Genomic DNA, 26,966 nt, shown 5'->3' on the forward strand with positions numbered 1-26,966 from the left:
AACTAACTATCAATTTTAATAGCAAAATAAGGGTAACAACACTGAAGAAGTAGTTTCTCATCCATCTAGTTATGGTGTAACTTGCATTAATTTTTATTCTTTATTTTGACCTACCTTTTTTTTATATAGGTTGAAATGGTTGGATCAAAGGATCCATTTTGGAATTATATTGAAGATAGGACTGATGGTAGCATGAAGTGTAAGTTTTGTACACATACATTTGCCAATAAAACCTCCATTTCAAGGATCAAATGGCATTTATCAGGAGAGGAAGGGCATAATGTTGCCATTTGTAGTGGGGTGACTAAAGAAGTTCAAGAAGCAGCCTTTCTAGCTATGTGTGGTGGCAACAAAAGACATAGAAGCACAGAAAGTTCAATCAATGTTAATGATTGTGGAATTTCAACTTGTCCACAAGAACAAAACATTGAGATTAGCATGGGAGGATGTTTTGGAAGGGTAAAAAGAGAAGTTCAGGTTGTAGAACCTGGAGTAGGGGAAGAGAGGATTTCTTCACATGCAATAGCAAGAAACGACGAAGTAAGCTCCAAATCTGAGGATGACCTCCAAGTCAAAGGATTGCAAAATCAAACTGCTACGCCAAATGCCTCAAATCCTGGCCTTGAGACTTCCCTGCAAAGTCAAAATAGGGGTTTAAATACTCAACAAGTAAGAAGTATAACTGAATTATTGTCGTCTTTCCCCCCTCTATGATTGTGCAATAAACTAACTATCAATTTTAATAGCAAAATAAGGGTAACAGCGCTGAAGTAGTTTCTCATCCATCTGGATATGGTGTAACCTCCATCAATTTTTATTCTTTTTTTTGACCCACTTTTTTTTTCTATAGGTTGAAATGGTTGGATCAAAGGATCCATTTTGGAATTATATTGAAGATAGGGCTGATGGTAGCGTGAAGTGTAAGTTTTGTCAACGTACATGGGCCAATAAAATTTCCATTTCAAGGTTCAAATGGCATTTATCAGGAGAGAGACGGCATGGTGTTGCCATTTGTAGTGGGGTGGCTAAAGAAGTTCAAGAAGCAGCCTCGAAAGCTATGAATGATGTCAGCAAGAGACATAAAATCATAGAAAGTTCAATCAATATTATAAATTATTGTGGAATTTCAACTTGTCCAGAAGAACAAAACATTGAGATTAACATGGGAGGAGGTATTGGAAGGGCACAAAGAGAAGTTCAAGTTGTAGAACCCAGAGTAGGGGAAGAGAGGATTTCTTCACATGCAATAGCAAGAAACGACGAAGCAAGCATGACAGGAATGATAGCACATGAAGATAGAGTTTCCAAAGAGGCACTCGAGAGTAGACAGAGGACAGAACCAGTGGATCTAGCGTTGGAACAAAGCAATGCAGTACTTGGCAATTTGGCAGGGGGTGCTGGAAGGATACAAGTGGGAGTTCAGGGCATGGAACAAGGTCCCGGAGAAGAGAGAATTCAGTCGCATTTACAAGTAGAAAATGGCATAGAAAACACTGGTGAAGGATCTTTTCAGCATGATGCATTTGAGACTATACCAAGAACAGAGCATGTGCAGCTTCTAGAGCCACGAGGAGATTCATCCCAATTTTGTCTTGAAATTGGAAGACGATATGATCAACCTTGTGCTTCATCAGTAAACAATGAGGTAACTATGAATGATGAGCAGGACATGGTTAGAGTGAGGACAGAACCAGTGGAGGAGGAGGATGTAGAGAGTAGTGGAAGATCAGTAGTGCAGGCTGGCGCAGGAGCTAGATCTTCTAAAAGTCTGAAATACAACAATTCTACAGGAGTTCCATTACCTACTAGCTCTACAAAGCCAGTGGGTCAAGCATTTGAAGAGAACACGAAGGTGATATGGTCTTTGTTAATGGATGATAAAGTCCTAACCATTGGCATTTATGGGATGGGGGGAGTTGGTAAAACAACAATACTGCAACATATCCATAATGAGCTTCTACAAAAACCAGATATTTGTGATCATGTTTTGTGGGTGACTGTGTCTCAAGATTTCAGCATTAATAGATTGCAGAATCTTATTGCTAAACATCTTGATCTTGACCTTTCAAGGGAGGTTGATGATCTACATAGAGCTGCCAAATTATCACAAGAACTAATAAAGAAACAAAAATGGATTCTCATTTTAGATGATTTGTGGAACACTTTTGAGCTCCAAAAAGTGGGAATTCCTGTCCCGTTGAAAGGATGCAAGCTGATTATGACAACTCGATCAGAAACGGTTTGTCATCGGATGGCTTGCCAATACAAAATCAAAGTGAAGCCACTTTCTGAGGGAGAAGCCTGGGCTTTGTTTATGGAGAAACTTGGATGTGATATAGCACTTTCACCAGAAGTTGCAAAAGCTATTGTTAGGGAATGTGCTGGTTTGCCTTTGGGAATTAGTATAGTGGCAGGAAGCTTAAGGGGAGTTGATGACCTACATGAGTGGAGAAATACATTGAAGAAATTGAGAGAATCAGAATTTAGGGACAATGAAGTATTCAAGTTATTGAGGTTTAGTTATGATCGGTTAGGTGATTTAGCACTACAACAGTGTCTCTTGTATTGTGCATTATTTCCTGAAGATTGTGAGATTGGAAGGGAGGAGTTGATAGGTTATTTGATCGATGAGGGAATAATTAAAGGAATGAGGAGCAGGGGAGATGCATTTGACGAGGGTCACACGATGCTTAATAGACTAGAAAATGTCTGCCTATTGGAAAGTGTTAAAATGGAGTATGATGGCAGTATGGGTGTCAAGATGCATAACTTGATTAGGGACATGGCCATCCAAATACTGCAAGAAAACTCTCAAGTCATGGTTAAAGCAGGTGCGCAATTAAAAGAGTTGCCAGATGCAGAGGAGTGGACAGAGAATCTCATAAGAGTCTCACTAATGCTAAACGAGATCGAAGAAATTCCTTCTAGCCATTCACCAAGGTGTCCAAATTTGTCAACTTTATTTCTACGTGATAATGAAAGGTTGGGATTTATCGCGGATTCATTTTTCATTCAATTGCATGGGCTCAAGGTCCTCGATCTGGCTTGCACAGGTATTAAAAATTTGCCAGACTCTGTCTCTGATTTGGTGAGTCTCACTGTGTTATTGCTCAATGAGTGTGAGAACTTAAGTCATGTTCCATCATTAAAGAGGCTCAAGGCACTGAAGAGGTTGGATCTCTCTCATACTTTTCTTGATGAGATGCCACAAGGAATGGAATGTCTGTCCAACCTAAGGTATCTTAGAATGACTGGATGTTGTAAAAATGAGTTTCCTAGTGGGATATTAACAAAACTCTCTCACCTGCAAGTCTTTGTACTAGAAGAGTGTTTTGTGGATTCTTATCGAAGGATAACAGTTGAAGTAAAGGAAGTAGGATCCTTGAGAAATTTGGAAACTCTGCGATGCCATTTCAAAGGTCTCTCTGACTTCGTGGAGTATCTCAGATCTCGGGATGGGATCCAATCATTGAGCACATACAAAATTTCAGTAGGAATGATGGATTTTTGGGAACGCATTGATGATTTTCCAAGTAAAACGGTTGCGTTGGGTAATTTGAGTATTAACAAAGATAGAGATTTTCAGGTCAAGTTCTTAAATGGCATTCAAGGACTGGTTTGTCAATTCATCGATGCAAGAAGTTTATGTGATGTTTTGTCATTAGAGAATGCAACTGAACTGAAGCGCATCAGCATTCGGGATTGCAATAGCATGGAGAGCTTGGTTTCATCTTCTTGGTTCTGCTCTGCTCCACCACCATTACCATCATATAAGGTTATGTTTTCTGGTCTTAAAGAGTTTTATTGTGTTGGATGTAACAATATGAAGAAGCTGTTCCCACTTGTGTTGCTCCCAAACCTGGAATTGATTGATGTTATTAACTGTGAGAAAATGGAGGAGATAATTGGAACAACAGAGGAAGAAAGCAGCACCTCCAATTCCATCACGGAATTAATACTCCCAAAGTTAATATCTTTGAATTTGTGTTGGTTACCAGAATTGAAAAGCATTTGTAGCGTAAAATTGATTTGTAATTCTCTCGAAGATATTAGTGTAATCAATTGTGAGAAGCTGAAGAGGATGGCAATTTGTCTTCCGTTGCTTGAAAATGGCAAGCTATCCCCTCCCCCTTCTCTTAGAGAAATCAATGCAAGGCCAAAAGAATGGTGGGAGAGAGTAGTGGAGTGGGAGCATCCTAATGCGAAGGATGTCCTTGGTCCTTTTGTAATGTTTCGGGAGGAGGAGGAGGCTACTCTGCCCTTAAAATATATATAATATAGAACAAAGGGTAAGCATTATCTTTGTCATGTTAATTTCTGATTGATTGGACTCGTTAAGCGTTTATTAATATGAAATATTTCTTATTTATATCGTGTGTTTACAATTAACATAAATAACATTTTTCATTTTTTATATATATTTCATCATCTCTTAAGACCATTGAACTGTTATATATTTTTTTTTAACTGGATAGATAAATAATTATAATTTTGAAGTTTAATTAATATTATATATTTGTCGTATTGAGTATCTTTAAGATGAAAATTCCATAAAAAAAAAAAATACTATATTGATTTATTAACCTAATAAAATAATAGATCTATTCACTAGTATAAATCATCTTATATCATTAACTAGCAATAAATTATTTTTTAAAAAATATATAATACAAATTGAAAAGAAAAATAGAGAGAGAGAAGACACTTTAAAAGTAGAATGATAATACTTGAAATTTTGAAATTTTTATAAGGATATATTTAGAATAAATATCCACACCTCTATCTATTTTCCTCAATAAAAATTTCATCCTATTTTTTTTATCTCATGATTTTTAAAATTTTATTTTTAAGTTTTTTCAGTCTTTATGAACAATATAAGAAAACTAAAAAGATTGGTTAATCCACAATACATGAAGATACATGTTTCATTAAGATACATGTTTCATTGCGAAGTATTTTTTATTTAAAAATATATTAAAATAATATTTTTTAATTTTTAAAATTTATTTTTAATATTATCATATTAAAATTTTATTTTTTCCAGAATGATTATGAGCTTTATCCCATTCTGTAGGGGTGATGTTGGTTGGCTTTGTGTTGCCTCAAATAGCTTTTAGTCTTTTTTAGTTGCTTTCCAAAGTTTTAACATTACAAACTAATTGCTCCAATTCTTTTGCACATTACCTTGCTTTCCCTAAGCGTTGGCCTGGCAATACCTATCATCTTTTAGATGAAAGCTAACACTCTTTCCTCGCAACAGGAGACCTGCTGGGCATCAGACCTTGCATCCGCACTTTTGAGCGGCACCGTCAAAAATCCCATGCTATTTTAGCTGTTCTTCATGGAGTTCCATTTGCCAGCATCAGTCTACTTCACTAGCCACATGCAAATCTTTGCTTTTTATTTCGATCTCAATGCTTTTAGATTTTGCCCAGTTCATGCTATAACCCGCGCACCGCACGGGCAATTCACCAAATACATTCTATTTGTGTCCTCTAATTTGTCTCCAATATTTCTCACCCCTTATCAAATACTGACATGTAAACTGCTTGCATGGTTATCAATTTTCTTTCAAGTGAGTGTTAGATGTATAGCTTAAGATCATATTTTTATTCTTCCTTTTTTATTGTATTTTTTCATTTTTTTTCTTACAAATTTGTGAAAACAATGAGGAAACTAATTTAAGGACTGAGAGATTAATTAGTTTCATAAGGGTTTTTTTTAGTGGAAACTCAGAATCAAGAAGTAATTCTCCTTAATGTTTGAGAAAGATGCCTACAGATGGGAATGAATGGACTGATTCGAAATCTTCTTCTCTTAAAAGGGATAGCAGATAAGCTAATGTTGTTGGATTATGATGGAGAAGTTCGATTCTGAGATCTTTTGAAAGAGAGGCATAAATATATATATATATATATTATATATATATATATATATATATATATATATATAGTGTTGAACTACGAACTCCTTGACTGATGTGTGGAGCTTGAAAATGTATGTCGTACAATTATATAAGAGCTCCAAAGCAGCTTAAATTATGATTATTTCTCAGTTGGTTTTAAGTTTCATTTCAATACATGCCAGTGCCTTTTTGCTTGTGTGCATGCGGCCTCGAATCAACTAATCAAGCTGATGAGCCTCGAGGAGATTCATCCCAACCAACAGATCCATTGTGTCTTGACCATGGAAGATATTATGATCAACTCTGTGCACCATCACTAAGCAAAGATGTCATTATGTATGATTTGCAGAACATGATTAGAGTGAGGACAGAACCAGTTGATGAGAAAAATAGTGGAAAATTAGAGCAGCCTGGCGGAGGAGCTAGCTCTTCTGGAGGGCTTACAAGCACGTGCTTTGTGGTTTTGTATTTTTTTGTTTTTTTTTCTTTTTCTGAATACTGCTTAAGCAAACCAGCACTTGGAGAACATCTGGAATCCAGGTAAATTATTTGTACTTTATCTTTTTCATTTTGCTGTTGTTTTTGTTATTTATACTCTGTGTAACTATTGTTTGAAGCTCAAGCAAAATACAATAGTTTCTTCATGCCTTGCGGAGTTCTTTCTGAATTGACCCTAACCTTGAATTTATTTATTTTACAATTCTTTTTCTGTTTTTAACTTATTATTTTTGTTTTAAACCTTTCCTTTTCCGATTAATATAACTTCCATTAATTTTATTCAATATCTTGATTTTTTTTTTTCTTTCTGTAGGACAAATGGTTCGATCAAATGATCCATTTTGGTGACATGTTGAAGATATGAATGATGGTATTGTGAAGTGTGAGTTTTGTGGGCATCCATTTGCCAAGGATACTTCCATTTCGAGGATCAAATGGCATTTGTCAGGAGTGAAAGGGCGTGATGTTAAAATTTGTAAAAATGTTCCAGAAGAAGTTCAAAATGCAGCCCTTGCAGTAATCGATGGCCCTCTGGAAAAAAAACTGAAAACTGTAGCAGGCTCAAGCAATAATGAGGTCACTAATGCAATTTCAACTTCTTCACAAGAACAGAACAATGAAGTGATACATGTAGAAATAGCACAACAAGGAGAAGCTGTTTTCGCTGGAGAACTTGCATGGGCAAATGACTTGATTGGAGGGATTGAACTTGTGGATATTGCACCGGAGACTAGACCAATAACCGAGCAAGCAAGTCAAGAGTGCGGACGAGGAATCTGTGATCTCTGTTCTTTTTTTGTGGATGATAACGTCACTCACAATAACATAGAAAACCAAACCATGGGATTGATGCAGCATTTTGAGAGAGGAGCTCTCTTGAGAGGCTATCAGTTAGTCAAAATGAGCCTAGAGGAGATTCATCCAAACCAACTGATCTATTGTGTCTTGGACTTGGAAGACATTACGATCAACTCTGTTCTCCATCGGTAAACAATGATGTAATTATGAATGATGTGCAGAATATGGTAAGAGTGAGGACACAACCAGTGGAAGAGGATGATGATGATGTGGAGAACTATAGAGGAAGATTAGCGCAGCCTGGTGGAGGAGCTAGCTCTTCTGGAGGGCTTGCATGCAACACAAATGAGATTGAAGCAGATGATGCACTGCCAACGACTAAGTTGGTGGGTCAAGCATTCGAAGACCATAAGAAGACTATCTGGTCCTGGTTGATGACGATGAAGTTTCAAGTATTGGAATCCATGGCATGGGCGGAGTGGGTAAGACAACTTTGGTGATGTATATGTATAATCAGCTTCTATGTAGACCAGATACTTTCTCTCATGTTTACTGGATTACTGTTTCGCAAGATACCAGCATTAAAAAATTGCAGGGCAGTATCGGTAGATGTATTGGTTTAAATCTTTTTAATGAAGACGAGGAGCGGCACAGAGCAGTTGAAATGAGAAAAGAATTAATGAAGAAACAGAAATGGGTTTTGATTTTAGATGATTTGTGGAACACTATTGAGTTACAGATGCAGGGATCAAAAAAGGATGCAAGCTTATTCTCACAACTCGATCAAAAAAGGTTTGTCAACAAATGGATACCCTACACATAATCAAAGTGAAGCCTATTTTGGAGGAAAAGGCTTGGACTTTGTTTATTAAGAGACTCGGACATGACATAACACTTTGTCCAGAAGTGGAACAAATTGCAAAATCTATCACAAAGGAGTGTGATGGTTTGCCACTAGGAATTATAACAATGGCTGGAGCCATGAAGGGGGTGGATGACATTAACGAGCGGAGGAATGCTTTAGAGGACCTGAGGCAATCAAGAGTTAGGCAAGATGATATGGAAGAGGATGTATTCCCTAGAGAGGATTTGATAGCTTATTTGACTGATGAGGGAGTGATAAAACGGCAGAGTAGGGTGGCAGAAGTTTACAAAGGCCATTCGATGCTTAATAAACTTGAAAATGTCTCCTTATTGGAAAGTGCTACAAGATATGGTGATCATAGCTGTGTCCCGATGCATGACTTGATTAGGGACATGGCCATCCAACTACAACAAGAGAACTCTCAAGGCATGGTTAAATCAGGTGCATAATTAAATGAATTGCCAGATACAGAGGAGTGGACAGAGAATCTTGTGAGAGTTTCACCAATACAAAACCAAATTGAAGAAATTCCTTCGAGCTATTCACCAAGGTGTCCCAGTCTTTCAACTCTACTGTCATGCACTAATAAATACTTGAAATTTATTGCCGAATCATTTTTCAAAAAATTGCATGGGCTCAAGGTCCTTGATCTATCTTGCGCATTGATAATTTGCCTAATTTTGTCTTTCGATTTGGTGAGTCTCTGCATTGTTGCTCATTGCTCATTGCATTACTTGTGATATGTTAAGACATGTACCATCATTAAGAAAGCTTAGGGTACTAAAGAGGTTGGATCTCTATGGTACTGCACTTGAAATGATTCCTTAAGCCATGGAATGTCTATCCAACCTCAGGTATCTTGGACTCAATGCATGCGGTCAGAAGATGTTTCCTACCAGGATATTGCCTAAACTCCCTCACCTGCAAGTCCTCGTACTCGATGGATTTGGTGTTTGGCGTGCAGCTCCAGTAACCGTTAAAGGAAAAGAAGTAGCATACTTGAGGAAGTTGGAAACTGAAGATGAAGACAAGTAAAACGTTTAGAGAGGAACACCTCATCCATTTCTGGCAATTTCAGATATAAGGTTTTCTCGATGCCTTCACACTCCATATTTTTGTTGTTATCTTCGAAACCTTATAGCTTCTTCTTCTTTTAGTTTATTGATTGCTCTGTTTATTTATTATTTTTATCAATATATATTTCATCTGGAATTGGATGACTATTTCTGGAGTCAAATCGTGAAGACAAAGCTCATTCATGTTTGTGTGCAATAACTATCAAAACCTGAAAGAAATGTTAGAGGTTGCAGAGTCCAAGAAAATAAAGAAAGAAGAAGAAGACCAGAGAATAAGAACGTTTTGGTTTAAAAGGCTTTCAAGCTTCGTGTTTTATTCTTATTATGTTCTCATTTTACAAAGAGAAAGGAAGGCTTATTATATACATGCATCAGGGCTGATGAGTCAGCCTGTCCCATGCAAAAAAAGGAATGATTCCCACCCCAGCTGCATTACAGGCATAGCTGATTTCAGCTGAAAAAGGGAAAAATAATTATCAAAACCCTTTCTCAACGTTATTTAACTAAATGGATACATGACCATTAAAAACAACATTTATATATATTATTTCTATTATTATTATTTTTGGAAAACTCAAAATACAATGGAGATACAATTTTGAGATTCATCTTATTCATTTCATGAGGTACATCATGAGGATTGTTTCATGTTTGTTCATGTTGTACCGCATGCTTCGTAAATTCAGCTGATAAGATTTGGTTCCTTCACCAATAAAATAAACAACTATTTTCCTGTTTCTCTTTCGTCAGTGGATTGGACAGGAGGAGTTCTGTAGTAAGCAGGCATTGTTACCGGGAAGAATGTTGCTGTAATTCCTTCTGCCTTTAGTATAGGGAAGATGATGCCTGATCCAACCTGAAAATTGACAAAAATAAAAATTTTAGTTTGTCTAGGAAACTCATGGTGAGAATAACAGTTCAAACAAAAAAGCTTCTGATAGTAAGAGTAAAGATAGCTGGGGATACAGACCAAAATTAGTCTAGCCGCTATGCACATGCGTTTTGGTGTAGGAAATGGAAGCAATGAGCGGCCAACAGCATAGGCAAGCATGGCAAAGCAGTGGAAAACCAAGCTCAGCGGGGCAGGGCTTAGACCAGACAGAAGAGCCATCAGTCCTTCTGAGAACACGCCTCCAAGGCTCAAATAATTGAAGAATGCTTCTTTCATTCCTTCCTTGATGGATCCTGATCCGATGAAGAGAATACTGTGTGTAGGGTGCTTGCCAATGTGTTTATTGCAAATGCCGTGGGCTGCAACCAATATTAATCGAGTAATTCAAGCAAGTTATTAGTATGTACAAGTTATTAGTAATATTAAACTAATTTTGTGTTTCTTTAAGCAATTCCTATTCAATAAATGCTTTCATATGTGCAAGTGCTGATACCTTACGCAGAATGTAAAAGGATTCAAGATATTTGCAAATGGCAGCTCCATCACTAAGATCAATCAGAGGCCTAAGAAGATCTCGCAGTAGAACAACATCAGAAAGTCCCACAGTCATTCCTCCTCCAGTTACAGCGTGGCGCATATTCAACGAATCCCCTATCATAAACGCACCAGGGGTTGGAGAGGGAGACGCAGCCATGATTCTGTTTGGCATTGTTCTTATGTTGCCCTTTTCAATTGCACATATGAAAGCATTGTATAGCTCAGGTGGCATCTGAAATGTGCAGATCTCTGCATTAGTTCAAACAAGATATATATATTGAATAAAAAGAACTAGCATAGATGCTAAAATGTCGCCTTAGACTGGCATTTTGAGACATTTTGCATTTTGCTTTCTGATATTATTAACAGTAAATTCGCGATCAAGCATGCTCTATAAATTAATCAGAATAAGCTTCAATCAAGTAACATTATGTCAAGCAACCATACATACTTGAGGTGCCACCACTGTTTTCAAGTAGCTTGCCATTTCACCATTGGCAATAGGTGGTTGCTTCGAGCCAGGTACATCAACTAAACAACGAATTTCATTGCTGCTAATAGGATAAGCTATGACAATTGTATCCTTCAAAATAAAGAACGCACGATTTGCATATGGAAGATTATAATTCTCCAGGACCAAACCAACAAAGTAAGATGGGACTTCAATCTACATAAAATGTAACAATAATGTGTTGCATTATTAAAGAGTAATATTAAATTATTATTATGTTGAATTAGTTCTTTGACATTCAGTTATAAATTTGAATCTTATAACTCCCATTTTAACTAATTATATTAATAATAATTAAACTCAAAGTAATCATCATCCTGTACAAGTTTCAAGTTCTTTAAAAAAAATATTTTAGAGAGTAATAAAAGCTATTATCGGAGATTCACCTCGAAGGTATACTACCTGTCCATATCCTTATCAACAAAATCGAAAATTATAGTGCCTTCTCTCATTAATTACATCTAAATTTATTCATAATGCAAGATTTTCACCTTTGGATTGCAGAGATTGCGTCGTAAATTTGAAAAACAACCATCACATACTATTGTGAGTGAAGCTGAAGCTGCTAACTCCTGGCCTGCTTTTGTTTTGTATAGCACAACACACCTTTGATAGTGCCATTTTCTTCGACAAGAGATGTTACAGTTCCTTGTTCGAGTTTAACACTGGACAAAGATCAAACAAATATGAGAAAGAAAAATCTTCACCTCATGAAATGATACTGACAAACGTATATTCATTCTATGGTGGTTATATTGAACTCAGTACTCGCAGGCTACTCTGTTCCTATAGGTTGCAGGGGAAAGGACGAATACTTGGGAAGAGATGCAGCTTTTTCACGCAGTTTCTGGATGAAGCGGCCATTGTAAAAACCTCTGCCACTCGCATTGGAGGGATATGAAATTGCAGTTCTTTTCCCATCTTTGTGAACAGCAGCAAAACTAAAGACTATCTGAGAATCAGTCCCATCTAGACAGTCTGCTACCACACAAAATGTTGGACATAAATAAGAGTAGTTGTTGATTAATTGAACGTAAAGTATGTTCAACAAAATTTCTACAGTTAGTAATTCTTCACCTTCAAGACCTAACTGGGCCAATTTAATGCACCCCCCGGCATGCAGGAGCTCACCAACAATTCTGTCGGGCTCAGTCAAGTCTCTTTCAATAATATGCACGCGCCATTCATCCTGCAGTTGGAGGAGAAGACAAGGTTGCTGTTGCTTAGCGCACACAGAACAACAATAGCTCTGCTTACAGAAGAAAACTGTAGGTGTGAGTGAAGACTTTCTCTGTTTTGCTATTCTTTATTTATGAAGAACGTGAGCATACAATGCTTGATAGATCTTGCAGCTATAAATCTCGAGAATAGTTTTACAGTGATGGTGGTAGGGTATTTAAAGAGTACAGAAGAGGACATTTACAAGGATTCTAAGAGCTAATGACTAGAGATTATCTTCTATACAGTTTGATAGCAGTTATCTTGTTCTGCATGGATAAGGATATGGAGTGGCATCAGGATTTATCATCATAGAATCCTTTTAGTTTCAGGAGAGTCACAACAGTTTCTTTATCTTGTTAGACTACCATTCTGACTTGAATTTGTTGTCATTGAAGCATCTTTATCCCTAACTTTTCTCCAGCTAAGGTGCCAATTTTGTAGGCATCCACTGGCAGCATCGTAGGAGAGTTCTGCCTTATTACTCCAGTAGCTTTTTCAACCTTATCTCTCCATTTAATCCTCACAATGCTTGCTGTCAGATTGTGTTGTGCTAACATCCTCCCGCAAACTTGGCCGGGGCTGGAGGCAAAGTTTGGGCTGAAAATAATGGAGGGCAGCTTTTGAAATGGGTTTGGTAAAGATGTCAGCAATCTGATTACTGGAGTTTATATGTCGGGTGATAAGATGTCCAATAGCAACTCGTTCTCGTACAAAATGATAGTCCAACTCAATATGTTTACTGCGAGCATGAAACACTGGATTAATTGTCATGTGTAGTGCACTCAAATTGTCACAGTATAGGACTGGAGGGGTAGTGAGTGGGATGTGCAGATCTTTGAGGAGAAATGTCAACCAAGTGATTTCAGCTGCTGTGTTAGCCATGGAGCGATACTCAGCTTCAGTGCTTGAGCGAGAGATTGTATGTTGTTTCTTTGAACACCAAGAGATAAGATTTTTGCCAAGAAAGATGCAATATCCAGTAGTAGAGCGTCTGGTGGAAGGACAACCTGCCCAATCAGCATCTGAAAAAGCAGAGAGATCAAGTGTAGTATGTGAAGTAAAATGTAGCCTAGAGTATAATGTTCCTTTCACAAAACGTAAGATGCGATGGACCATTTTTAAATGTGTGGTATTTGGGGCATGCATAAACTGTGATACAAAATTAACACTATACGAAAGATCTGGACGTGTGAGAGTAAGGTATTGTAGAGAGCCAACAAGGCCCCGAAAATAGCTTGGATCGTCCAAAGGAGTGTCTGCTGATGAGGTCTTGGTCTTTGCTTCAAGGGGCGTGCTCATGGGTTTACAGTCGACCATGTGCGCACGTTCAAGGATGGTAAGGGCATAGTGAGATTGTGAGAGGTGAAGGCCATCCGATGATTGAGATATCTCAATCCCAAGGAAGTGATGAACATGTCCCAAATCTTTCATGGCAAATTCATTGATGAGGATTTGTATAAAATCTGTAACAAGTGATGTATCTGAACCTGTGAGTAGTATGTCATCAACATAGAGGAGAAGAATTAGTGAGCCATGATCAGCATGATAGGTGAATAAAGAAGGATCTGCTAAAACTGCACAAGAAACCATATTTAAGTAAAAAGGTGCTGAACTGATCAAACCAAGCACGAGGTGCTTGTTTAAGGCCATATAGAGCGCGTTGAAGCTTGCAGACATGTTGTGGATATTGGGAATCTGACATTCCAGGTGGTTGTTCCATAAATATATCTTCGGAGAGGAAGCCATATAGGAAAGCATTTTTGACATCAAGTTGTCGAATGGACCACCGCTGAACAAGGGCTACTGTAATGACCATGCGAATGGTGCTTGGTTTGACAACAGGAGAGAACGTTTCAGTAAAGTCAATGCCATCAATTTGATGAAAGCCTTTGGCAACAACCCTTGCTTTTAGTCGGTCTAGAGAGCCATCAGGTTTGAGCTTTGTCTTGAGTACCCATTTAGATCCAATAACATGCATATCAGAAGTGCGAGGAACCAGTATCCATGTCTGGTTTTGGTGCAGAGCAGTTAATTCTTCAGTCATTGCTGCTCGCCAGCCTGGATGAGCTAATGCTGCCTGTGTAGTCCGAGGCTCTCGTGGGATAGAAGGAGAGTATATGATGGACAAAGCATACTTGGGATTTGGCTTAACAATCCCATGGTGTGAGCGTGTGGTCATGGATGGGGGGATAGAGACCTGGGGAGACTGATTTGGACTAGGTGAGTCATCAGTGAGAGCAGATTGATAAGGATGTAAACTGGTATGCTCATCTGGATGAAGCATAGGCATAGGAGCTGTCAATGCTTCTAATTCAGGCAGAACAAATTGGCTTTCCTCATGAGGCACAACAGGTGGGGGATGATAGGCCACTGATTGCAGTTGTTGCTGGATTTGATCTTGTATCTGTGATTCAAGTCTTGAAGCATGAGTATCTGCAAGTCTCACGGTCTGCTGTATTGTGCAATCAGTAGGTGTGATTGTGTGTTCAACAAAATTGTCAGATTGTGTTGTGCACACAACGGCAGGAACTAAAGGAGTAGAGGATGCAGATGTTGCACTAGCTGTGGGAGAAACATTTGCCTCTTCTCGCACACAGTTATGTGTGGTGCCATTATTGGAGAGACCTAAAGGAGCAAGAGATGAAGGTGTTTCATCAAGGGTTGCTGGAGTAGATGTGTCAACAGTGGGTAATAAGCTCTGACATGGTGGTGTTTCAGCTGGCTCAGGTGATTCTGCAGAAATGTTAGTGCAAGGCAGCCATGCATCATATATGCTAAGAGCAAGTTGTGAAGGAGGAGTAGGAGCATAATTACTGACAGGTTTATATGGAAAAAATAATTCATCAAAGACCACATGTCGTGAAATAAAAACCTTTTTGCTCGTTGGATGGAAACATTTATATCCTTTGTGAGTATTGCTATATCCTACGAAGATGCAAGGAACAGTTTTGGGATCAAATTTATTGACCCGTGTGTCCCAAGTGTAGGGAAAGCATTTTGAGCCAAAGATACGTAGTGAAGAATAATCAGGATGAGTATGATGTAGCTTAAAATATGGAGTTTCAAAATTAATTGATGATGAGGGCAATCGATTAATGAGATAAACAGCAGTAGTAAATGCTTCTACCCATAGAGATAAGGGTGCATAACTGTGAAATAGCATGGTCATACCTAGCTCACGTATGACGCGATGGCGTCGTTCGACCATACCTGTTTGTTCAGGGGTATACGGACATGATACCTGATGGATAACTCCTGTGGAGAGAAAATGAGAGGAGAGTTTTGAGTTGACAAATTCTCCACCTCCATCTGAATGAAAAACTTTGATCTGTTTGTTGAATTGTCTTTTAGCATACTGTTCAAATGCTAAGTATGTATTCGTAAATTCAGATTTAAGTTTGAGAGGGATTATCCATGTATACTTAGAGAAGTCATCAACAAAGCAAGCATAATATCTAAATTTTCCAATTGATAAAACAGGGGCAGGTCCCCATAAATCACAATGAACTTTTTCAAAAATATCAGTACTTGAGTGTTCAGAACTAGAAAAAGGTAATCTACTGAGTTTTCCTAACTGACAACTATCACAGAGATGTTCAGTTTTCATTGCTCCGATGACATCAATCAATCCTTTATTTTTTAATAACTGCAGGGTGGAAAATTGAGGGTGTCCTAAACGTTGATGCCAAATATCTGCTGATCCAGATTTAAAACGATGGGAAAAATATAGTTCTGGTGAGTTGTGCAGAACATAAAGATCACCCTTGCGTTGTCCTGTGATTACTGGTTGTCCAGTTGCTCGTTCCTTAACACAGAAATCAACATCAGAAAATTCACAATTAACAGGAAATTGAGTAGTTAGTTAACTTACTGAAAGCAGATTTTTTTTCAAATCTGGGACAAACAAAACATTCTTGAGAGGCAGAGCAGTATTCCTTTGTTTAACAAGAGTATCACCAATACCAAGAATTGGTAGGGAAGAACCATTTCCTATAATAACATAGTCTGTGCCACAATATTCACGAATATTAGACAACATACCTGGTTGACCTGTCATATGATTTGATGCTCCTGTGTCTGATGTCCATTCAGTTTCTGCTACCGTGTTATCAAGAGTGAGTGCAGCAAGGGCTTGTGGGATATCATCAAGTTTTGTAGACTTTTTGGGCACCCACCAGCAAATTTTGGCAATATGACTTGTGGTGCCACAATATTGGCATTTTTCATTACGGTAGAGGTTTCTTTCCACTAGAGTCATACGACGCTCTCCTAATGGAGGAGGACGTTGTTGTTGTGGAGTATCAACATTGCGGTTTTGTCCTTCATCTCGGGTTTGCTGTGCCTGAAAACCTCTTCCATTAGATGAAAATCTGTGTGAGTTATTACGATACCTGTAAGGGGGATGGTGTTGTTGTTGCTGTTGTCCATAAAATGCTAACTGCGGGCTGAATGGAGAGTTTGTTGTATCTGAATGGCTGGAAAACCAACTGCGTCGTTGATCAAGATTTTGGAGTTGTGAGACTAACTCTGTGTATAATGGTCTTGGTGGTTTTAGCATGGTAGTTGTAAAGTTTTCGTACTGAGGACCAAGACTTGTGAGGAGGCAGAAGACTTTTTCTTTATCAGGAACAGGCTTCCCAATGGCAGCAAGACTGTCACATAATCTCTTGAATTTCTGAATATGCTCACCTATGGTTTGGTCTTCCTCCTTACGAAAATATGTTACTTGTTGCCGAAGTGTGAATTCACGTTCTTGTGAATCTTGTGCATATGCATTTTTAAATGCTTCCCAAACAGCATGTGCCGTGTCAAGTCCTACAACAAGACTTAGTGTTTCTTCAGAGAGTGTTCCAATGATCCACCCTCGCAGAAGGCGGTCTGCTTTCCTCCAGGCAATGAAGGTTTCTGTTAGTTTGGGTTCAAGTTGTTCTCCGGATGTGATATTACTAATATCTGGTGTGGTGTATTGAATGGGTGCAGGGTCTTCATTAGTTAGATGGCCAACTAAGTCTTGGCTTTCTGCAAGGGCTAAGGCTTGCTCACGCCACAAGGGATAATTGTTTGGAGTGAGTTTGAGAGTGATGAAGTTTCCAACATTTAGAGACAGTGAAGACATTATGTTTTTGTATGCTCACACAAGCTCTGATACCAAGAAGAAAACTGTAGGTGTGAGTGAAGACTTTCTCTGTTTTGCTATTCTTTATTTATGAAGAACGTGAGCATACAATGCTTGATAGATCTTGCAGCTATAAATCTCGAGAATAGTTTTACAGTGATGGTGGTAGGGTATTTAAAGAGTACAGAAGAGGACATTTACAAGGATTCTAAGAGCTAATGACTAGAGATTATCTTCTATACAGTTTGATAGCAGTTATCTTGTTCTGCATGGATAAGGATATGGAGTGGCATCAGGATTTATCATCATAGAATCCTTTTAGTTTCAGGAGAGTCACAACAGTTTCTTTATCTTGTTAGACTACCATTCTGACTTGAATTTGTTGTCATTGAAGCATCTTTATCCCTAACTTTTCTCCAGCTAAGGTGCCAATTTTGTAGGCATCCACTGGCAGCATCGTAGGAGAGTTCTGCCTTATTACTCCAGTAGCTTTTTCAACCTTATCTCTCCATTTAATCCTCACAATGCTTGCTGTCAGAGTGTGTTGTGCTAACACTTACTAGGTTTTGATCTTTGAATTAGAAGCAAGATCAGGCAATTAGAGTTAACTCTCTTACCATTTTGTAAGAGGTTATTACCTTTGCGAGAGTATAAGCAAGAGCTGATCCAGCAACACCAGCACCTACGATGATCACATCAGTATTTCCAGCAAAATTTGATCTGCACACTCCATTTCCAGAGCTTTTCAAAGTTTTCTTGCTTCGATTTTTCTCTGAAGCTTTGATATTCTCTCTCCCTCTTGAACTGTAGAGGACAACAAACCCGAACAAGAAAGCTGCTACAACTTCTCCAAATATATGTTTGGAGTCCATTTTTCTCTTTCAGCACAAGCGCTCTCTCTCTCTCTGGATGTGCTGTCGAGAACCTGATAAACCAAGAAGATCCGTCAGAGTTGCAGTGAAGAACCCAAAGTATTTGGACTAAGATGTTGTCACTTAAAAGCCAACTTCATGTGCAGGAGACATGCAGAAAGAAGCTGTCACGTAAACTTTCATGTGCAGGAAACATGCAGGGAGAAGTTATGTTTGCCAAAGACTTTGTCTAAGTTGTTAGTCATGTCCACAAAGCATGCTTGCTTAAGAATAGGTCTAGCAGTTAGTATTTGATTTTTAATAATGTGATCGTGTCCTAATTCTTAGAGATATGATCTCAGAATTAGGAGTGGTTGTTATTTCCTTCTTTGTATTTAAACCCTTTCAACATCAGTAAAGGGTAGCTTAATTTTCTACAATAAAAACTTTTGCGGTTAATTCTCACCCTAAGAGAATACTATCTGCACTGCAATATTCTTAGCCTGATTGGGACCTATCATTGGTATCAGAGCATGGGAACAAATAAAGAGAGAATTGAGAGTTTAGAAGCTGGTTTGGGTGGACTCCAAAACAGTTTTAGTCGTATGGAGGTGGGTGTTATGGACAAATTACACCACATCGAAGATGTTCTTAGCAAGCTCTCTGAAATCCTTCTAGCTAATCCAACTGTAACAGCTAGCAATCCTTCTGACCCTACTACCAGCTCTCCTAATGGACGTTCTCGTTCCATATGAGAGGAATCGCGAGAAATTTCAGAAGGAGGCCGACCATTGTTTTCTTCAAAATTAGCTAGCCTGGAGTTCCCTCGATTTTCTGGAGATGACCCTACCGAATGGTTCACAAGGGTGGATCAATTCTTTGAGTTTCAAGGCACCACTGCACCTTAAAAGGTGTCTCTCGCCTCTTTCCACCTACAGGGAGAAGCTAATCAATGGTGGTAGTGGTTGAGATGATCTTATAAAGAAGAAGACAGGGAGGTGACATGGGATATTTTTCAAAAAGAACTGTGGTGAGGTTTGGCCCTACTGAATGTGAGGACTTTGATGAAGCCTTGTCAAAGGTGAAACAGGAAGGCTCCTTGCGTGAATATCAGAAGGAGTTTGAATGGCTGGGTAATCGGGTACACGGATGGCCACATAAAGCTTTAGTAGGAACATTCATGGAGGGCCTCAAACCTGAAATAGCGGATGGCATTAGAATGTTCAAACCAAAGTCATTAAAAGAAGCTAGCAGCCTTGCAAGAATGAGAGATGAGCAGTTGAATCACCAAAGGAGAAGTGTGCGATCAATCCATCGAACTCCTGCAGACTACCATTCCCATCGCACTCCTGCAGATTTCCAACCCCCTACAAGATTCAAAACAACTTCACCTATGAAAAGACTTTCTTGGGATGAAATGCAGAAGGAGCACAAGGTCTGTGTTTTAACTGTGAAGAGAAATTCACACCTGGCCACAGGTGCAAAGGGCCCATCGCACTCCTGCAGATTTCCAGCCCCTAACAAGATTCAAAACAGCTCACCTATGAAAAGACTTTCTTGGGATGAAATGCAGAAAAGGCGAGCACAAGGTCTGTGTTTTAACTGTGAAGAGAAATTCACACCTGGCCACAGGTGCAAAGGGCCACAGCTTCTACTGTTAGAAGGCTGCTGTGAATATCCAGAGGGAGATGACATCGAAAGCTCATTGGAATTTCAACCTGAAATATCACTTCATGCACTTTCTGGATGGACAGCATATAAAACCATGCGGGTGATGGCAAAAATTGGATATCCTATGAGATGGTTGTTCTCATTGATAGCGGGTCTACTCATAATTTTATCAGTGAAAAGGTGGCGAATCTTCTACAATTACCAGTTGTTCCAACAGAATCCTTCAATGTTCGGGTGGCAAATGGAGGACCATTAAAATGTCAAGGAAGATTTGAAAACGTCCATATTACACTCCAAGGTATCCCTTTTGTCCTTACTCTGTATGCTTTACCATTAGTGGGATTGGATTTGGTTTTAGGAGTACATTGGCTGGAACAATTGGGCACGGTGGTATGCAATTGGAAGCAGCTCACAATGGAGTTCCAGTGGCACAACCAAACTGATAAGTTGCAGGGGATGGATACATCAATTCAGTCTACTTTGATGAAAGCTATTGCTAAGGACTTGAGGCAGAGGAGTTCTATGTTTGCAATTTGCCTTCAATCTTCACCTAGTCCAACATCACAGAATGTCAATCCGGAAATAAAACATCTATTGGCAGAATTTGAAGATTTATTCCAGGAGCCAACACAACTTCCTCCGACAAGGGAAGTGGATCATCACATCATTTTACATAAAGGAACAACGCCCATTAACGTGCGGCCCTATAGGTATGCCTACTTTCAAAAAGCTGAAATTGAAAAACAAGTTCATGACATGTTAAAATTAGGGCTAATAAAATCTAGTACTAGTCCTTTTTCGTCTCCTGTTTTGTTGGTAAAGAAAAAAGATGGATCCTGGAGGTTTTGCACTGACTATAGAGCCTTTAATGCCGTAACCATCAAAGATAGATTTCTGATACCTACAGTTGATGACATGCTCGATGAGCTTCATGGAGCTATTTATTTCACCAAACTTGATTTACGTGCAGGATACCATCAGGTATGAGTACATCCCACCGATATTCCTAAAACTGCCTTTCGTACTCATAATGGCCATTATGAATACTTGGCTATGCCCTTTGGTCTTTGTAATGCTCCGTCTACTTTTCAAGTCATTATGAATTCCATTTTTCGCCCTTACCTTCGCAAATTTATACTAGTCTTTTTTTATGACATTTTAATTTATAGCCCCAATTGGATCATGCATCTTGAACATGTTAAAAAAGCTTTTGAAATGTTACGACATCATCAGTTTTTTGTCAAATTCAGCAAATGTGCCTTTGGTTTGCAAGAATTGGAGTATTTGGGGCATATTGTAACTCCCCAAGGAGTTAAGGTGGATCAAAACAAAATTACATCCATGCTAAATTGGCCTCGACCTACTAATGTTTCCGATTTACGTGGATTTTTAAGACTTACATGTTATTATCGGAAATTTGTTCCCAACTACGGTCTTATTACCCGTCCCCTCACCGATCTGCTCAAAAAGGGAAAGTTTGGTTGGCCTGATGCAGCTGAAAGTGCTTTTACGGAGCTCAAAACAGCCATGACTACCACTTCAACACTTGCTATGCCAAATTTCAGTGAACCATTTACCATTGAATCAGATGCTTCTGGCAATGGCATAGGTGTAGTTTTGAGTCAGCAAGGGCAGCCTATTGCATTCATGAGTCGCGCTTTAGGCCCTACCAAACAATCATGGTCGGTGTATGCCAAAGAAATGTTAGCCATCATTGATGCAATTCAAACGTGGAGACCATTTCTGCTTGGCAGAAAATTCTACATCCAGACTGACCAGCGCAGCCTCAAATACTGGTTGGAACAACACATAGCAACACCTGAGCAACAAAAATGGGTGACAAAACTGCTTGGCTATGATTATGAGATCACTTATAAACCAGGGCATGATAACAATGCAGTTGATGCCTTGTCACGGGTAAGTGGTAGTCCTAGTTTGGATTCTTTGTTTGTTTCTCACACTTCATTATGGGATATCGTCAAGACAGAAGCCTGCACCAATCCATATATGATGACAATCAGCTCCAAAGCGACAACAAATCCTGGTGTTCCTTACAGCTAGCGTAACGGGTTGGTCTGCTACAAAAACCAGGTGGTAGTGCCTCCTCATTCCACCATCATTGCACAACTTCTACATGAATTCCATGATTCTCCCAGTGGTGGGCATTCCAGTATCTTGCGTACATACAAAAGACTAGCACAACAATTCTACTGGCCATCCATGTTCCACACGGTGAAGACTTATGTGGCCTCCTGTGAAGTCTGCCAACGTACTAAAAATGATACTTTGCACCTGCAAGACTTTTGCAGCCTCTTCTCATTCCATGTCAAGTTTGGGATGACATCACTGTCGCACCCGACATTGCGGCGGTCCTATATTTCTGGTATCATGTTCTTTAATGGGGAATATTCTTGTTTAAGGAGTCGCCACCTAGTATTACGGTCACTAGGAACCCTAACTGGTCAACAAAGATTCTATGGTTCGGGATTGGTTACGTAAAAGGGAAGATATTATCACCCCTTAAACGTCCTGCCTGAGGCAGGCTGCATTGCTAGTTTCGTCTTAAATTGCTAAATGTTTATTAGTTTATGTTATGAAAATTTGCTTGTAATATTCCTGACTCTGGCGCCAGTGAATATTTAACTACGAATATTTCCAACTCTGGCGTTGGTAAATATTACGCAGCTATAAAAAAACAAAACAAATTTAAATCAGTATTTTTTTTATTCCTGACTCTGGCGTCAGTGAATAAACAAATAAAATAAATTTATTTTTACGCATGCACATTTTTTTTGTTAAATAAAAATAAAATACAATGAATAATATAAATTTAAACCGGTATTTTTATTCCTGACTTTGGCGTCAGTGAATAAACCAATAAATTTATATTATTTTTTTCTTGCTAAATAAAAATAAAATACAATGAATAATATAAATTTAAACCGGTATTTTTATTCCTGACTCTGGCGTCAGTGAATAAACCAATAAATTTATATTATTATTTTTTCCATGCATACATATATTTTTTTTTTTTTTCTGTCTTTTATTTTTTTTTATTTTTTTGGACTGGGCTGGGCTGGGGCCCAGCACAGTATAATTTTTTGGTGGGGGCTGGGCCCAGCTCAGCCCACATGGGCTGCGCTAGGCCCAGCCAGCCCAGCCCGGTCACATAGGTGGGGGCTGGGCCCAGCCTAGCCCAGTCCAAAAAATAAAAAAATAAAAGACAGAAAAAAAAAATGTATGCATGGAAAAAATAATAATATAAATTTATTGGTTTATTCACTGATGCCAGAGTCAGGAATAAAAATACCGGTTTAAATTTATATTATTCATTGTATTTTATTTTCATTTAGCAAGAAAAAAATAATATAAATTTATTGGTTTATTCACTGACGCCAGAGTCAGGAATAAAAATACCGGTTTAAATTTATATTATTCATTGTATTTTATTTTTATTTAACAAAAAAAATGTGCATGCGTAAAAATAAATTTATTTTATTTGTTTATTCACTGATGCCAGAGTCAAGAATAAAAAAAATACTGATTTAAATTTGTTTTGTTTTTTTATAGCTGTGTAATATTTACCAACGCCAGAGTATTTACCAACGCCAGAGTTGGAAATATTCGTAGTTAAATATTCACTAGCGCCAGAGTCAGGAATATTACAAGCAAATTTTCATAGCATAAACTAATAAACATTTAGCAATTTAAGACGAAACTAGCAATGCAGCCTGCCTCAGGCAGGACGTTTAAGGGGTGATAATATCTTCCCTTTTACGTAACCAGTCCCGAACCATAGAATCTCTGTTGACCAGTTAGGGTTCCTAGTGACCGTAATACTAGGTGGCGACTCCTTAAACAAGAATATTCCCCATTAAAGAGCAGGATGCCAGACATATAGGACCGCCGCAATGTCGGGTGCGACAGAATGGCGACTCCACTGGGGACTAATGGACTAAGCTTTGCCTTTTGTTTATCAATTGTTATAATGTTTTTTATGTTATGTTTATTTGTTTATTTTTCTTAAATTTACTGCTTTAGCATGCATCCATGTTTATATTGTCATGCATCACGTTGAGAGCACACACCTGAAAATCTAAGATAAGTGGGGGAGTAACGGTACCCCAATGGCTTTAGCCTGGGTAAGACTCGTGAAACCATCCAACTCTCGCTTGATTGTTTACTTGGAAGTGGTTGATATGCCAAACTGATATTACTCAGGGCCTCTATTTTCACACTACTTGTAAGCCTCATATCGACCTTTTATGGTCGATCACTGAGCATGCGAGAGACCCTTTAAAACTAGATAATGACCAACCCTTTGATGCACTCAACAATTAGGATCTTCCTATTAGGTTGTCATCCCGTGAAGGACGTGTCTGCATTCCATACGCATTTTTAATTGAATCAATATTTTTGCATAAATTGCATGATTTACATTTACAGGTTGAAATATAGGTTCCCATTTGAAACCTACATATAATAAACCCTTTCGAGAAAGGACAAATGGAAAACGAAGAAAGAGCCCAGTTGGAAGCCCAACATCAAAAAGAGGTGGACAATCTTAAAGAAGAAGTCACAAGGCTTACTAGTCTACTCGAGCAGGCCTTAAGAGATAAATCTGGAAAAGCAACACTTATAGCTCAGCCTGAACCTATGCTTGTAAATTCCTTCAATCCACAAAATCTAGGGGCAAATGGGTTGTCATCTGATTTTCAACAAGCCACGTATTTTCAACCAGCATACCCCACGAGAATGTCGTTTACCATTGATTCTACAGAGAATGAATCTCAAAAGGGCAAAATGGTAAAAGAAGATGAGCTGAACAAATTCATTGCCCTAGAACAAAGGATGAGGGCATTTGAGGGAATTCACCTATATGATCCTATAAAGGCTGCTGAGAAGTGTTTGGTGCCCAACATTGTCATTCCCAAAAAGTTTAGAGTGCCAGAATTTATCAAATATACGGGAACTCAATGCCCTATAACTCATCTCAAAGCATACTGCAACAAAATGGCTGAGGTGGTTGATGATGAGAAACTGCTGATTCATTTCTTTCAAGATAGTCTGAGTAATGGTGCCCTCACTTGGTATATGCGGTTGGACAATACCAAGGTTAAAAAATGGAAGGATTTAGTTGATGCCTTCATGAGGCAATATAAGTTTAATATCGACGTGGGACCTGATCGTTTAAGCTTGCAAGCTATGGAGAAGGACAACAAGGAGTCCATAAGAGAATACGCCCGGAGATGGAGTGAGTTAGCTGCACAAGTTAACCCTCCCATGTTGGAAAAAGAGATGATCACTTTATTTTTCGACACCTTTAAAGCTCCGTACTTTGAATACTTGGTTAGAAGCTCTGCACAACATTTCACTGACCTGGTTGTTATAGCTGAGAGGATTGAACAAGCCATTGGGTTAGGTAAGATTGCTAACCCGACTGAGAAGAACGGTTTCACTGAAGGTGGCTGCCAAGACAATTATCATTTCTATAGCTAATTGCTTCACATCGACTCCTAGAAATCAACTATCTTGAAGATAAAGCTATGGTGATATTAGGTCGAGAATTATCTACATTTGATTTCAGTTGACTATTGAAAAGATGCCCTTGTCGAGGAGAATGAATGATTGAAAGATTCCAGAAATTCCAATCAATGATCGCTAAATGTTTAGACCCTTTATATGTTATCATGCCAGTATTCATAGCCCAAGATGTTGTCATAAGTTCTTTCTTGTTGAACTTATTTTCTAAAGTTTCAATGAAAATAATGAGTTTGTCATTCAATCGTGTTTACGATTAGTGTTATTCATTTTTTCTGAGAGAGTTTTCTTATAAAGATTCACAAACACATCTTTGAAGCCTTGTGGGATCTCATAGACGCAATTCATCTACTTTACCAAAAATCAGTTTCCCTATTGGAGTTTTGAAAAAAATTGATCTAGCATTTTGATTTCAAAAAATAATTTGATGTTTATTCAAAAACGACATTTTTAACATTCTACTTGTAGAATGACAAGTGAATCAAGCAACTCCATCATTGAGGTGACTAAATTAGAAAAACAATAAAAAAAAAAGAATAAACACCCTTACCCCATTACTCTTGAATCATGTGTTTTTAAATGTATGAATAATGGTATGTAGTGAACTTGTTACTCATAACTCATGAAATGCATCTTTGCAAAGAATAAACCATCACACTATACGAGGTCAAAGTTTATTGATCGTAGCTGCTTGCACTTGAAATGAGGAAAGGCCATCTTTGTTATTCCTTTCACGTTCTAAAATAAGTACATCCCTTGCAAACCCTTTTTGAGCCTGAATAATTTTTCTTTCATAAAAAAATCCCGACTAAGATCACACCCTACACTGGGGGCAAGTGAAATTTCAATGATCAAGAAGGATGATAAAGCCGTGAGAAAGCCAAAAGGCAAAAGAGCCCAAGAAACTCAAATGCTAGTGATCATGCCCACATCACAAAAAAGGGGGCAAGTGAAATTTCAATGATCAAGAAAAAGGATAAAGCCGTGAGAAAGCCAAAAGGCAAAAGAGCCCAAGAAACTCAAATACTAGGGGGCATGCCCATATCACAAGAAAAAGTGATAACCAAGATAAAAATGAGTATGCTCTAGCGGAGCAATGAAAAAGAAGAAAAAGGGGGCAAATCAAAGAAAAGCGGCAAAGGAAAATATGAATGATGTCAAAAGTCAAACTATTGATCGTGATCTTCAGTCTTTGAAACCCTGAAACACTCTTTGAGCCTTATGAATCCTTTTCTTTCATAGCCAAAAACCACAGCCTATGTTACGTGCCTGTAGAAGTCCTTTCTAATCAAGCAAGCAAGCAATCTAGGACAATAAATAATGCTCTCAAAATGCAAAGAATACTTTTTCATAAGATTCATGACATCAAGAATAAACTACTCATTATTATTCATGCTGATAAAAATAAATGTTTAAAAAGAGACAAGTTTTTCTCATACAAAACCTCGAGCTTGTTCTCGAGCCCTTCACTTCGAAACAAAAGG

The 26,966-nt window shown here is 38.3% G+C and overlaps 2 protein-coding genes and 1 pseudogene across 2 annotated transcripts in view; 2 read left to right on the plus strand and 1 right to left on the minus strand.

The window, feature by feature from the left end:
* The window catches only part of LOC118035587 (uncharacterized), a 59,149-nt gene extending 49,846 nt beyond the window's left edge, over positions 1 to 9,303 (plus strand). The window contains 7 exon segments of the mRNA XM_073407013.1: positions 130 to 669; positions 851 to 4,064; positions 6,888 to 7,157; positions 7,451 to 7,587; positions 7,797 to 7,947; positions 7,950 to 8,616; positions 8,921 to 9,303. Coding sequence (XP_073263114.1) covers positions 130 to 669; positions 851 to 4,064; positions 6,888 to 7,157; positions 7,451 to 7,587; positions 7,797 to 7,947; positions 7,950 to 8,515 — 4,878 coding nt within the window. The 3' untranslated portion in view covers positions 8,516 to 8,616; positions 8,921 to 9,303.
* Positions 9,304 to 9,866: 563 nt separating this feature from the next.
* On the minus strand, positions 9,867 to 18,308 carry LOC140955032 (squalene monooxygenase SE1-like; annotated as a pseudogene).
* Positions 18,309 to 19,273: 965 nt separating this feature from the next.
* LOC140955033 (uncharacterized) lies at positions 19,274 to 22,002 on the plus strand. Its single transcript, XM_073406559.1, has 3 exons — positions 19,274 to 20,073; positions 20,115 to 20,922; positions 21,175 to 22,002. Exons 1-3 carry the CDS (start codon positions 19,274 to 19,276, stop codon positions 22,000 to 22,002), a joined length of 2,436 nt encoding a protein of 811 aa, XP_073262660.1.
* Positions 22,003 to 26,966: the final 4,964 nt, after the last annotated feature.

The sequence above is a fragment of the Populus alba genome, chromosome 19 (assembly GCF_005239225.2).
Source record: "Populus alba chromosome 19, ASM523922v2, whole genome shotgun sequence".
In the NCBI taxonomy this organism is placed as follows: domain Eukaryota; kingdom Viridiplantae; phylum Streptophyta; class Magnoliopsida; order Malpighiales; family Salicaceae; genus Populus; species Populus alba.

Coding starts and splice junctions, on each gene's coding strand:
- LOC140955033 (XM_073406559.1), top strand. CDS start 19,274: ATGGGATATTTTTCAAAAAGAACTGTGGTGAGGTTTGGCCCTACTGAA. Junction 20,074..20,114: donor ATTGGATATCCTATGAGATG/GTTGTTCTCATT, acceptor TAATTTTATCAG/TGAAAAGGTGGCGAATCTTC. Junction 20,923..21,174: donor TACGTGCAGGATACCATCAG/GTATGAGTACAT, acceptor CGACATCATCAG/TTTTTTGTCAAATTCAGCAA.